The sequence below is a fragment of the Vombatus ursinus genome, unplaced genomic scaffold (assembly GCF_900497805.2).
Source record: "Vombatus ursinus unplaced genomic scaffold, bare-nosed wombat genome assembly UNPS02009770.1, whole genome shotgun sequence".
Taxonomy (NCBI): Eukaryota; Metazoa; Chordata; class Mammalia; order Diprotodontia; family Vombatidae; genus Vombatus; species Vombatus ursinus.
Window position 1 is genome coordinate 6,521,583 of NW_020949548.1, and position 13,645 is coordinate 6,535,227.

General features: G+C 38.4%; 1 protein-coding gene across 1 annotated transcript in view; it reads right to left on the reverse strand.

Moving 5' to 3' along the window:
• NELL1 (neural EGFL like 1) overlaps positions 1-13,645 on the reverse strand; it is an 845,852-nt gene that overhangs the window by 49,162 nt on the left and 783,045 nt on the right. Inside the window, exon 16 of the mRNA XM_027852558.1 lies at positions 3,779-3,919. Within this exon, the coding sequence (XP_027708359.1) occupies positions 3,779-3,919 (141 nt within the window). The remainder of the gene's footprint in view (positions 1-3,778; positions 3,920-13,645) is intronic.

Here is a 13,645-nt window from a genome sequence, read left to right on the forward strand (position 1 = left end):
CAGGAAGATGGGAGGAGATGAGAAGGCAAAATAATCTCTTTTCGGTTTGCTATGCAGCACCTCCTTTAGAGCTATTCACTTTGCTGTGTGTTTTTAATAAATCATGTGGGCACTGAAAAGTCTTTCTGAGTCTTATGAATGAAATTGGCCAATTGGACATAGATGAGGGATGAAAAACAAATTGTAATTTCTAGAATTTTAATATTTCAGAGTAATATTCCATATTCTTTTTCATATTCCTAGGTCATTTATGAATCGAGGACCAGTAGCACCATTCTATGAGTTCTCTAAGGTTTTAGCATTGGGAAGGAGAATAGTTAAAGAGCATTGACGCTGAGTGCCCTCTTATGAGCAGGGGGACTGCTGCTGCCTTTGAGCAAACTATCACATGGGCACTAAACGTCCTCTGTTGAAGCAGTTTGGCTGATGGCTTGAGGGTGGCATCATTGGGGACCAAATTACTTATTATCACCCATTAACACACCTACTTCTCCAGATAGAAACCCTCCGTTTTAACAAATAGGGAGTCAAGCAAAACATGTCATTATGATACAACGGAAAAAACAGTGTTTCTGGAGTCAAAGGACCTGAGTTCTAATCTTGTCTGTGATGTTTACTACCTGCATGACTTCAGGCAACTTTATCTATGCTAAAGTTTCTTCATCCATAAAATGGAGTTGGGTTAGAAAATCACTTAGGACATCTACCCACCAGTGTCACAGGAACGGACAAATGCATAAATCTCACTGTTTAATATTTCATTTTTATCACTTCTTAGCATTGATTCCAAGACACAGATAAATCGGCTTTTGGTACTGTGACGTAGTATTTACAAGTTCAGCAGAGCTTTGGTATTTCAAGCCACCATCAAGAGACAAAATGAACAATTACCCTGATGAAGACAGATCATGGTTAGCATCATCTGTTAGTATCAGATACGCATTTTAATTGACGGCTTTGTACTTCCCTCCCTGGTAGGGACGTGTCGTCAGTCTGGTTTCAGTGACAAAAGGAAAAACCTATAAATTTTGTTCTCAAGGAAGAAAGGGATTGGATTTTTCTCTTTTAGTTTCTTCAGAGTTTACTCCTTAATTAAGCAGAATACTGTTAACTAAAACCATAATCTAATTCAAGTGTGCTTCTTTTGTCTACTATGTTCCTCCCAGTTACATTGCTGTATTCCTTTTTAAAATAAAAAAAAATCTTTCATTCAAAAATGTAATCTCATAGAAAATATCTAGTGTTTTTAGAGAGTTTTATGCTTTACAAAAGGGTTTTTACTGATAGTATAAACATTTTATTTTTTGCAATAACTCTGAGAAGGAAGTAGACAAATGTCTCCTTCTTAGTAATGGAGAAATAGACACAATGAAGGAAAATAAATTGACTTAGCTAAAGTCACACAGAAAATTGATACCAATGTCTAGAAAAGCACCTCTTACTCTGTCCTATGGTACAAATTTAGTACAAATAAATACATTCCAAGGTTTGTGCTGGACTCCCTCCCAAAGTCTCAGACCTTCCCTGTTGTTCAGTCAGTCATTTTTTCAGTCCTGTCAGACTCTTCATGATCCCATTTGGGGTTTTCTTGGCAAAGATACTGGGGTGGTTTGCCATTTCCTTCTATGGCTCATTTTACAGATGAGGAAACTGAAGCAACCAGGGTTAAGTGACTTACACAGGATGACACAGCTAGTAAGTGTCTGAAGCCACATTTGAACTCGGGAAGATGAGTCTTCCTGACTTTAGACCTGACGCTCTATACGCTGAGCCACCTAGCTACTCTAATCCTTCCCACATTACCTTACATACAGCTAAAAATCTAGAGATTATCAGTCATCAAAAAAATACTTATGTTCAGTATCATATACTGAGGTAGAAGGGTAAAATAACACATTTAGACCTGATGCTACAATGTTTGTGAATTAGCCCTTGATTAATCTGAATGTTCCATTGACGTGCCCATGGTGACATAGCTGGAACCCAGGGCTCTCCTTACTAATTGAGATTTGGTATGTTACATTGTGTGGCTTGTTGGATTTAGACACAGGAATACTTGGGTTCAGTGTGTCATTCTGACAGTAGCTACCTGTGTGACCCTTGACAAAATCAAATCTCCCGTTTGCTTTAAGCAGTTCCCTAGGATCTGTCTCTTAAATTACATGTGGATTATGACCCATCTCAGTGATAGAATTTGCCATAAGAATAGCTTCCCATACAGACAAAATGCCTGCTCCTTTGAATACTGGCTTAACTAGATCCTTCTTCCTCTGTCTCCTCCCATGCATTCCATGAATTTAAGAAATGCTTATCACATACAACAAATGAATCAAATAATAATTAAGAACCCTCTGATTTTTACACAACTGTGAGGGGCAGCGTGGTGTATAGCTGGAGGGAGCAGCCTTTAGCCTCTTTCTGTTAAATGCTGAAAAGATTCATCCATCCATCATGTTTTTCTCTCCAAGGAATGGAGGAGAAACCCAAGGATTAAAGGATGCTGTTAACATTATTAATGTTGGTTTGGCTTTCTCAAACTCCTTGATATTCATCTATGTCATTGCTGGATCACACAGCCATGTTTTTCATTGAACTAACTTTTTAAAAGCAGTTTGAGGTTCATGTAAAGTATGACTTGGGTTGCACGGTCAGTGCAGTGAAAGGATGGCAGTAGTAATGATACTGTGTCATATCTACCTGTAAATCTCCAAGTGGGAAAGTGTTCTTTCCTGGTTCTCTAAGACAAATGCCAGAGGGTGAGACAACCTTTTGTTCTCTTTCCAGCTTCCTTATTTTCATTCTAAATTAGAATATTCCACATCCCCTAAATTTTATGACAACTCTAATAGCAGTTCACATCCATAGTTTCTTAAATTTGCAAAAAAACTTTCTTTCCAACAACCCTATTATCTAAGTCATACCAGTATTATTCTCATACTATAGATAAAACAGCATGGTGTAGTTCTGAGAGTTCAGGACATGGAGTCTGGAAAACATGGGTTTAAATTATTGACTCTAACAATAGCCAGGTGAACCAGGACAAGTCACTTAAGGTTTGGTGTTACATTGTTAGACAACTCTTTAGGACTACTGGTTCAGAGATTAAGAACTGAGGGAGAATCTAGAGGTCCCCTACTCCTACTGCTTCATCTTACAGAAGAAAAGACTAAGTTTCCAAGAGATTCATTGAGTTGCGGGAGCCCCACAAGTAGTCATTTGCATTTGTATTCACATACAGTTCCTCTGACTTGCCCCGGATCAAGCATTCATTCCAGTCTACCATGGCTAACTCTGATTGACATATTATGCCAGTATCATTAACCATGTTTCACCTGAAGCTCTAAAATATGAAGTAATTTACCCTTACACCTAGCTAATAAGAGTCTGAGGAAAGATGGCCAGTGAGCTATCCATCCGTAGTAGCATGCTACCTATTATATAAGATAAAATGAATTTAATAAATGACAGGCTTATAGATTTAGAACTGAAAGAGATATTAGAGGTCATCTAATCCAACCTTCTCCTTTTACATTTGAGGAAACTGAAGTTCAGGAAAGTTAAGTGATTTGCCCAAGTTTGCATAGATAGGAGGCTTCAGAGATGGGATTTGAACTTATTCCCTTTGACCCAAGCGAATGCTTTTTCCACAGTACTGCCCTTCACTCTCTCATAGCTGGTTATGCTGTAACTTTTTTCATTAAGGATGGTAGCAAAACAGGCCACCTAGTCTGACATGATCAGGGTAAAAAGAAAAAATCCGTGGAGGAAAGGTGCTTACCAATACAGGATTCTCCGGAAAGTGAATAGGTTCCATTGTCATGGAAACCGCTTCTGCACTCACAGTGGTACCACCCTGGCAGGTTAACACAGCGGGAATGGTTGTGGCACTCAATGATTCCCTCTGTACATTCATCAATATCTGCCTCAGAGAAAAAAACAAGCCAGCCAGGGAATTAATTTCCTTTGACACTAATATTTCAGCTGATGCTTAAAAAAAAAATTCTCACATTAAATTATCAATTAAAATGACCAAGGTGAAAGACCTAAGTACTGTAGATTCCCATTTACATAGATTCCAAATAAATGGCAGAAAAATTTTCATATTTCTGTACAAAGGTAATTAGTGTTCATGCAGCCCAGTTAAAATGTTGGTTTTTTTTTTTTTTTGCTTCCCAAAAGCCTTTTTTGGAGACCTGCTGCTCCCATACCTCCCAGAAATGTTTCCTCCCTCCTGATTTGATTGTGCTTTGTACTCCATTGCCTTTATGATCTAACCCGGGAGATTTTTTGGTTTGTTTTTAGTTCAATTTGGTTTATTTTTTCTCAGTAATTAAAAGTATATAGGAGCTGGTCTGGAAGTCAGGAATATCTGGCTTCATTCCCTGCTTCTTGACATATATTTGTTCTATGGCCCTGGACAAGATACTTAACCTCTTGCTCCAGGGACATCCAGAGGTCATCTAGTTCATTCCTTTCATTTTACGGTTGGGGAAATTGAGGACCAGGAAGGTTAAGACTGTGTGATATAGAGAAGCTTTTGGTCAGTATTGGTTGCCTCAGGAGTTTCCTCATATCCCATACATGAATGATTTCACAGATATAGCCATTATGCTTTTTGGAAAAAAAATGTGTATGTGTTTTATTTCCCCCACTGGATCTTAACCACATTGATGCATAGATATTGTGTATTATTCATCTTGTGTATCTTAGTGTTCTGTATATAACAGGCATGTAGGAAATGAATGAGATAATGACAATAATAATAGAATCTACAGGACCCTTAAGTGATTCATGAATCATAAAAAATGACTTATATTAGAGGCACTTTTAGAATATATGTGGGATTTCATTGGCATAGAAGGCTGCCTTTACCAATATAATCAGCAGCTCATAGATAACTTCAAGTTGTAGAGAGCTCCTCTGGCCCTCAGAATTTAAGTTATCTCATACAAAATCATATGGTTAATTTGTGTCCAGATGGGATTTGAACTTAGGTCTTCCTGACTCCAAGGTTAGCCCTCTCTAAGCTGTACCATGTAGCCTCTAACAATAGCCAACATTCATAAAGCACTTTAAGATTTGCTAAGAACTTTATATATATTATCTCATCTGATCCTAATAACAACCCCGTGATGTGGGTGCTGTTATTAACCTTATTTTGCAGATAAGCAAACTGACGGAGACAAGATTACACAGCTAATGAGTGTCTAAGACTGGATTTGAACAAAGGTCTTCCTGACTCCAAATCTAGCTCTCTGTCCATGTCTATGCTAAAATGTAGTCTGATTCATTAATATTAGTAATCCATGGATGGATTAATCCAAAGAGTTGAATATCTAGAAAACTTTATTCCTTAGACATTTTATAAGAGTAAGCACATAACACACATGAGTTTCAATACAGGAATTTCCATTTTATTATCAGAAGTAGTTCTGTGACTATCTAGACACATATGTAATAGCTACATATACATGTTTATATAGAAAATACAATTTTATTTATGTGTAATATTTAATATTCTACACACATGTATATATGTGTGTGTACATACATGTGTATACATATTTATACATGTAAAATCAGAGGTATAGACGGCACAAAATGGTCATTTTCCTGCCTCCAAATAGAACTATGTTCCACTTCTCTCCCAAGAAAATAAGATACCCTTCAAAATCTCTAAAGAAGAAACTTTCAGATCTTCATGTAGTAAAACAATGCTAAGAACCCATTATTCCTTTGCAATCCGAAGAGTTAAAAATCTAAACAAAGACAATTGGAAGCCATAAGTGGCAAGCCTTGACAAAAATTGTAAAGAGACTTGTGTCCCTTAATCTACTTCCGTCACTAATCGTGTCTTTTGGGGCATTTCATTTCACTTCCTTATGTGGCTTTTTCCTTATCTTAATAATTCCCTTATCCTATTATTCCTAAATAGTTGGGTTGCACTAAATTCTTATTGAGGTTCCTTCTAGCTCTGAGACTCTATACTCTGATCTAGCAACATATGGTCTAAGAACCCTTCAGGCTCCAACATTCAGTGCTCTCTGTTTTAGCATTTCTTATTCTAAGATCCCTTCAGGCTTTGACAGTCTGTGGTTTGGAAGGTAAGAAATGCCTGGTAGAGATTGACTGGGAGTTGGCGAGCAGGAATGGATACCTTGCCTCAACACAATCTTCATTCCCTCTATTTTTATTTCTAAGTGTGCTGGACAGTAGAAGGAATGATTAAGTGCTTATGTGACATAAGGCAACGATAGAATTGAGTCCATTGTGACAAAGACAACACAAGCAGACTTAATATTTTCCACATCTGTGTGTTCACTGAGAAAAACAGAAGAGGAAAAGAGGAACATGTTTACCATTGTATGAATGAGAAAAGCAGTTTAGCCTTACAGTTACACTCTGTATATTTGGCATTTTGAGCAGGAGCTTTTAAACTTCTTGATCATCCCACTCAGCATCTAGAATGACCTTGGCTGATTCCTCCTTGGCACCTGGCTCTTGTCTGGCTCCTTAGGCTCATGCTTTATTTGTGAATACAATCATTAAAAGTTGGCAAATTAATTTTATGGGTAATCTTGTTGTGATTAAGAAGGTGCTATGTTTTTCATGATATTAATTAAAAAATGATTGCTACTTCTGTTGGCCCTATGGACCTAGGAAAACAACAAGCCACAACAAAACAAAGGAAATGCTTGCCGTTTACAGCAGTACTCTAGGATCACTTCAAAATCATAACCAAGTACCTTTTCCTCAGCTAGGATGGGTTGTTTCTGTCCTCCGGGATGCATCTCAAGCCATCAGCAGTTTTACAGGAAAGGCAAGGAGGAAGAGCGATGATTGGAGCAAGAGTACCTGGTTCAAGTCCAGTATACAAGTCACCCTCTCTGGGCCTCAGTTCCCTCATCTTTAAAATGAGGGGGTTGCCTTAAATGACCTCTGATGGCCTTCCAACTCTACAGCTTCACATCCCATGACTGGCTGTACTAGCTGCCTCTGCTTACGGGTGCCATAAATTTGGGCTTCTTAAAACAAAGACTCTACCCTAGATTACATTGATTTCTCAAATGTTAGAGTTAGAAAAGGGGCCTTAGAATATGGAAAGTTAGAACACTGAACGTAAGCTGGTAAGGACCTTATAAACATGGAATATTTGAGCTACAGACCAAAGAACATTAGAGCTAGAAGTAAGCTTAGAGTTCTAATCTCAGCTGTGGCCCAGAAAGAGGAAGTAAATTGTCCAAATTCCCAGAGTTTGTTGCCAAACTAGGACTGGAAACTCAGTCTCCTCATCCTCCCCTCAGTGCTCATTCTACTACAGGTCAGTCCTCCTGGCAACATATCCCAGAGTTTCCCTTTAGAAAAGAGTTGTCTCTTTTTTCCCTCTTCTGTTATATCCTTTGCATTGTCGTTTAAACTTCGCTTTAAATAAAGGAGTGAAACAACCCCAAACCTAGAAACAGAAACCCGAGTTTGCACTCTGCTTAAGTTGAACAATTAGTCTCAGAGGATAGATGACATCAGGGTTTCTTTCAATCTTTATTTATTATTTGCCTCCCAAAGCACACTCAGTGGTCATTGCTTTAAACATTGCTTCCCCCATCATGCCTTCTTTTCCTTAGAGTTTTTAAAGAAGTCAGTTTCCACATCAAAATGACACACTAATTGAAGCTGCCTTCGCAAGGTCATTTTAACCTGCTACTCATGCTCTTCCATTCATTACAGCAAATGGAATTTGTAACTGTGATTTTTTTTTCACGTCTTGTCTGATGGAACAAACTTAATCTGCCTTTTAAAGTGTGTGTGAGTTTGCTGTTATAAGCCAGTTTGGGGGAAGGGAAAGAGGGGGAAATGATCCTGTAGCTTCTTTTTGTTTCTCAGAAACGTTGGCATGGTTCCTCAGTGTCTATACTATAAAATCCAGACTCCTAAAGTCAGCATTCACATTGGTGAGAGGGCCCATTTCTTGGCCTCTTGACATACTGTAGTGCTGGTCTTTTCCTGCTCTGCTACCTTTTTTGCAGCCTGTCCTCCAGCCAACTCAGGTTACTCACTCTTTCCTTGACAAGACCATTGTTTTTCTATCACTCTGCCTTGGTTTATGCTTCACTTTCTCCTGGAATGCTCCTTTCCTACAGTTTTTGCATGTCAAAATCGTAGTAGATGTTCAATACCGAAGACTGTTGCAATGGCCAATTCAATGTCGAGTTGTATTAGATCTAAAATTTACTTCTTTCTTCTGATCTCTGTCCACATTGAATTTTACCTGGCTTTTAACTTTACAAAAATCAATAGACTTTCCAAAGTATTCTTCAAGCAGAATCCTTTTTAGAGAAACTCATGGAGAAGAATCATAACCAGCTGACATGCTTATTTTCAAATAGCTATTATTGTTTGATAGTAAACATCAAGCTTTCATTGAATGATTTTTTAAAAAGAAGTCAAGAGGAGGCTATACTTGTAGGAGGAAAAAATGGGAAAATTGTACAATCAACTCTTTCAAAGAAAATGAGAACTGGAAGGGAAATTCATTACCTTCTATTTCAAATTCCTTACATAACTAAGAAAAAATCCCTGTAGAGAGGAAACAATCATAACCAGCACTCATTTCTCTTCTCTCTTAATCCAGTGTCTTCCATCTCCCACATTATAGTTTTCAGTGAAACTACTTCAGTCACATCAACACATCAAGGATGTGTGATCAGAGAGGCCTTTGCATACACAGATTATAACTTGCTATAATTTAGAATCTTAGAATCACTTGAGGTCCAGAGAGGTTAAAGGATGTTCAAAGTCACACAGCTAATAAGTGTCAGAGGCAGGTTTTGAAACCCATATCAATCTGACTGCAGGTTCAGCTTCATGTCCACTATAACACACTGCTTTGCATTCATTGCAGCTAATGAGAATTTAAAAAAAATCAATTAATTGAATTACAATGGCATTAAAGATTGCATTTAGTCACATTTTAGCGGATCTGTCTCTAGGTAAAATCGTATCATGTCGGAGACGAAATATTTCACTCCAAAGACACAAGGGCAACTTACTTAATTTCTGAGTATAGGGCAGAGAGCTAGCCTCTGTGGAGGAGGAGGAGGAAGGTGATAAGACAATTATAAGACATTTGAGCAGATCTGATTATTTTTTATCTATTTTTACAAACTAAGGTTTAGATACATCATTGTTGGCAGGTATAGTACAATATAAATAGATTCCACCTGCAATTGTGTGAACGCAATAATGATTTTGCAAACTGGTGAAAACTCAACAAAGATCTTTAAGGGTTTTGCAACAATCCCCATTGTAGTAGTATTAGCACTGTCATATTTTGAATCTGAGTTATAAATTCTCTGAGAGACATTTTGGGTTCTTCAAACAAATGCCATCACATTCATTCCAGGAAGTCAGATTAGCAGGAGACAAAGTTGTGTGCACAAAAATAAGGAAGGCCTTTCTTCATTACTTAATATTTGTTCAATGCCAAGAATGCACAAAATGTGAAAAAAAAAAGCCAGGGATGTTGAAAATGCTAATGAGGGCACTGGAATCCTGCTGCCACTGAGGCAAAGGACAGGCAATGTCCTGGTCAGGACTTAGTCCCACAAAGCTATCTTCTAATCAGCCACCTGATAATATCAGATGTGCTTCCAGTAAGGCACTTAACATCTTTCCTGTAAGACATTCTGTCTCTGCTATATGTTTTGAATATTTATTTTGTAATATGAGAGAGAGAAACAGAGACAGAGAGAATGAATTTGAAAGCAAAGTGACAGGTAGATCAGGAAAGACCTCCTCTAGAAGATGACACATGAGCTTAGTTTTAAAGGAAGCTCAGTTTACAGAAGTGAAGGGGCAGAGAATTCCTGGCACAGAGAATAGTCTGTGCAAAGATCAAGAGATGGAAAGCTGACTTTACAGAATAAGCAGCAGGTCAGTTTGACTGGAGAGCAGTCAAGGGGGACGAAATGTTCAGCGATCCTGGAAAGGTAGCTGGAGCCCAACTTTAAAAGACTTGTAAATGCTAAGCCAAGGCTTTTGTTTTTTATGGTTTGGGCAGTTGGGAGCCATTGAAATTTTTTGAGCATTGAGAAATTAGTGACATGGTCCACCCCCAGCATGAAATACCCAAAAGCATTGATCAGGTTTTTTGTAGAGAAAAGTTTTTTTTCTTATTTATTGCTTGAGGTATCATTATAGGAAACTCCTTTTAAAAATGTACCCAAATTCATGTATAGTTCCTATGGTGCCCAGTTAACTTCAGCGGCTCTCTTTCTCAGATTTGGCCACATAAGTTCTGGTGCACTTGTTAAACAATGAGTTTTATTATATATGGTAATAATCAGACATCATAATCTTTACTCTGCTGGCCTTGAGGAAAGTATCATCTCATCCAAAACAAAAGCTCTGTGTAATGCCATTTCCAGAGTTACTGAGGGGTAGGCAATAGTCTTGCTTTCACCTTATTCCACTACTTAATTTTAATTGGCCCAGGGTTGTCCATGGGCTTAAGAAGCCCCTATCATGTCAGTGTTGAAGCAGATTTTACACACACATACACACACACACACACACACACACACACACACACACCCTCCCTCCCTCGGCTCCTTTGTAAAGGGAATAGACACAGGCTGGTTTTGAATTAGAAGGCTGGTTTCGAATTAGATCTTGAAGAATACTGATCTATCCTTTGTGGACAGGTCCTGATTTTTTTTCCTCAAAGCACCCCCTTATGCCACATTATTCATCGAGGAGGTGTTTGTGAAGACATGAAAAATAAGATAATTTACTTCCAAATAAAAGAGAGATTTCATATCCCAGTGAAAAATGGGGAATTTAAGTGTGTCAGTCCTTTAAAATGCTTCCCCATATTTCTGTCACTGTAAGATAACATCCAGAGAAAACTTCCTTTGATGTTGGGAAATAGCAGGCGATCCAGGGACTTAATGAGACAGAAAACTTTCTAGAGACAAAAGCTCCTGTTCATCAAATTCAGAGTATTGCAATTCACCTTTTAAAAAGAACCAGAAAAGTGATTTCCTTCTGGTTTTTGGCTAGTAGGAAGAAACAAGCCAAAAAAAATCTAAAAAGAGATAGAATCAAGTTGATCTCAAGCTGCCAGACAAGCATTTGTTTGGTGTGCCTGGATGGAGCCAGAGATCTGGCCTGGGTCTGTTTTGTAAATAGCTAGATAAGGATGATGCTTCTTCTAAATGATCTCTATAGCAGGCAGAAGAGGTCAATGAATGAGTCAATATTAGAGTGGACTGCCACCATGAAGTTTCTGAGCCAAGCCCAGTGAATGCATAGAAACAAAAAGATAGGATGCCAACATTTCAGTGAATTCCTACGTAGACCCTGGATCACAGATCACATATCTGGAGCCAAAAGGATCCAACTTCTGCATTTTACAGATGACAAAAACAGAAGCCCAAGGTCAAGGTCAGGTAGTAAACATTAGAGGTGGAGTTTGAACCCAAGTCCTATGATTCCAGAGATATCAGTTCAACTGGATGTTCAACTGCCTTCAGAAATGGATAGTAATTAGAAAATCTTAGACCTAAATGGGAGTTCTTTGGCATCTCGTCCAACATTTAACTGAAGTATAAATCCCCTCCAGAGGATTTTATACAAGTGTAACTTCCTACTATCTTCTTGTCATGACTTTATTCTCTGACCCCCTCTACCCTGACAACAGACATAGCTTTCTTCTGTTCTCCTCTGGCTCAGAGAGGTGAGCATTTGACCTCATCTTTTTTTTTTTTTCTTGGTGAGGCAGTGGGGGTTAAGTGACTTGCCCATGGTCACTTAGCTAGTAAGTATCAAGTGTCTGAGGTCAGATTTGAACTCAGGTCCTCCTGACTCCAAGGTCAGAACTCTATGCATTGTGCCATCTAGCTGCCCCTCATTTGGCCTTATCTTGCCAGGGCCCAGGCTACCATTCAGTTTCCTATTGTGTCCTTGATGCACACTCACGGGTATCATCACCAACGCACACATACTTTCCAGTCCCGCTCTTGTGTTAGTTTCTTCCATTAGAATTTGCATCCTCCTTGAGATCAGGGACTATAATACTGTCTTATATTAGCACCTCCAGTGCTTAGTACAGTGCTAGGCACATAAGTGCTTATTAAATCCTCTATATCTGTCTATCTACCCAGCTTCTGTATAAATAATTCCAGAGATGGGCAAGTCATTAAACTGCCTGATACTCCAAGAAGGCAGACTATTGAAAGGTGGGGAGCCTATCATGTGACATTTAATGAGGAGGATATAATGAGTTTCAGTTTATTTCACATTCCTTTGTGGAAGAATAACAAAATTCTTTGATAATTTATGATGAATGGAAGCTCTCCCTATGACTAATAACATTTTTTTAAAATTTCGTCTTTGTATCCCTAGCTCATGGAATCATTCCTTGCACATGATAGGTATTAAATTGTTAAAAAATTGAATTAAAATTAAGAATGCTCAAATGCTACATGTTTTGGTGGCACACCTCTGTAAACCTATCTAGCTCATAATGATTGTTGGTAACTGTGCAGTTGAGTTTTCAGAACATGTGGAAGGTGTTTTTGGTCATGTTTCTTGGCCTCCCTAGGCCTCAGTTGCCTCATTTCTAAAATTAGCTGGACTAGGTGACCTGTGAGTTATCTTTGTGTTCTAAATCTATAATCATATGATCTATGATTCAATCTGGAAGAGGATTAGTTTAATAATACCTCTTTACTGAATCAGAATAGGCTTCCTGGGGAAAGTGGTGTTTGGAATGATATGACAATACTCTCAGTGTAATATCTTCATCTGTTCACCCTGTTCCTCATTCTCACACCAACCTGAAGAGGTTTTCTTGACCATTCTAGAATTGGGGTAATGTTTATGAAGACTTCTGTTGCCCTCTTTGCCAGAAGCAAAATATCAAGTACATGTGATTTTGCCACATGGCATCCTCACCCCACTCACATACCTTCATTTAGGCTACTCCCATGATAATGAAACAAATTTCAATAACCAGTTCTTGCTCTTGGGCATTAGTTACAGGGACCAGTTTTACTGTAACAGCTTTAATATCAGTCATGGTGTCTTTAAGTGGGTTGCTGCTTCTAGGTAAATGAAAAGATCTCTGTAGTTCTTTCTGTGTAATAACACACGAATTTGGGGCATGCGCCATTTCAGGAAGGGATGTGTTTGGGAAGATAGTGTAGGAGAGGGTTGATGAGGGTAATGGAGTTAGTGTAGGTAGTGGTAATGACTGTGATGGGGTAGTAACTATGGCAATGATCATGCACCTCAAATGGTAGTCAGAAACAGACAAAATGAATGACCACTATAGGAATTTAACTTGAGAGTTTGATGCCATTTGGTGAAGTTCTTCTGAGTTCTTTCCCCAACCCATAACACATACACTGCCTGTGTTACATGCGTCATACCTCTGTTTTCATCTCTTTCTATCCTACCTCCCCATCTTTTTCTTTCCTAGGTTTTACCAAAGACTGAAAATAACTCATAAACTTGAAAGTGTCTGGTAGCCAGATACTTTTATAGTACATCCGATTTCCATAAGAAAGCTTGGCTCTAATTTGGAACTGTACCCAAAAGGCTATAAAACTGTGCATTTGCTTTGATCCAGCAACAGCACTACTAG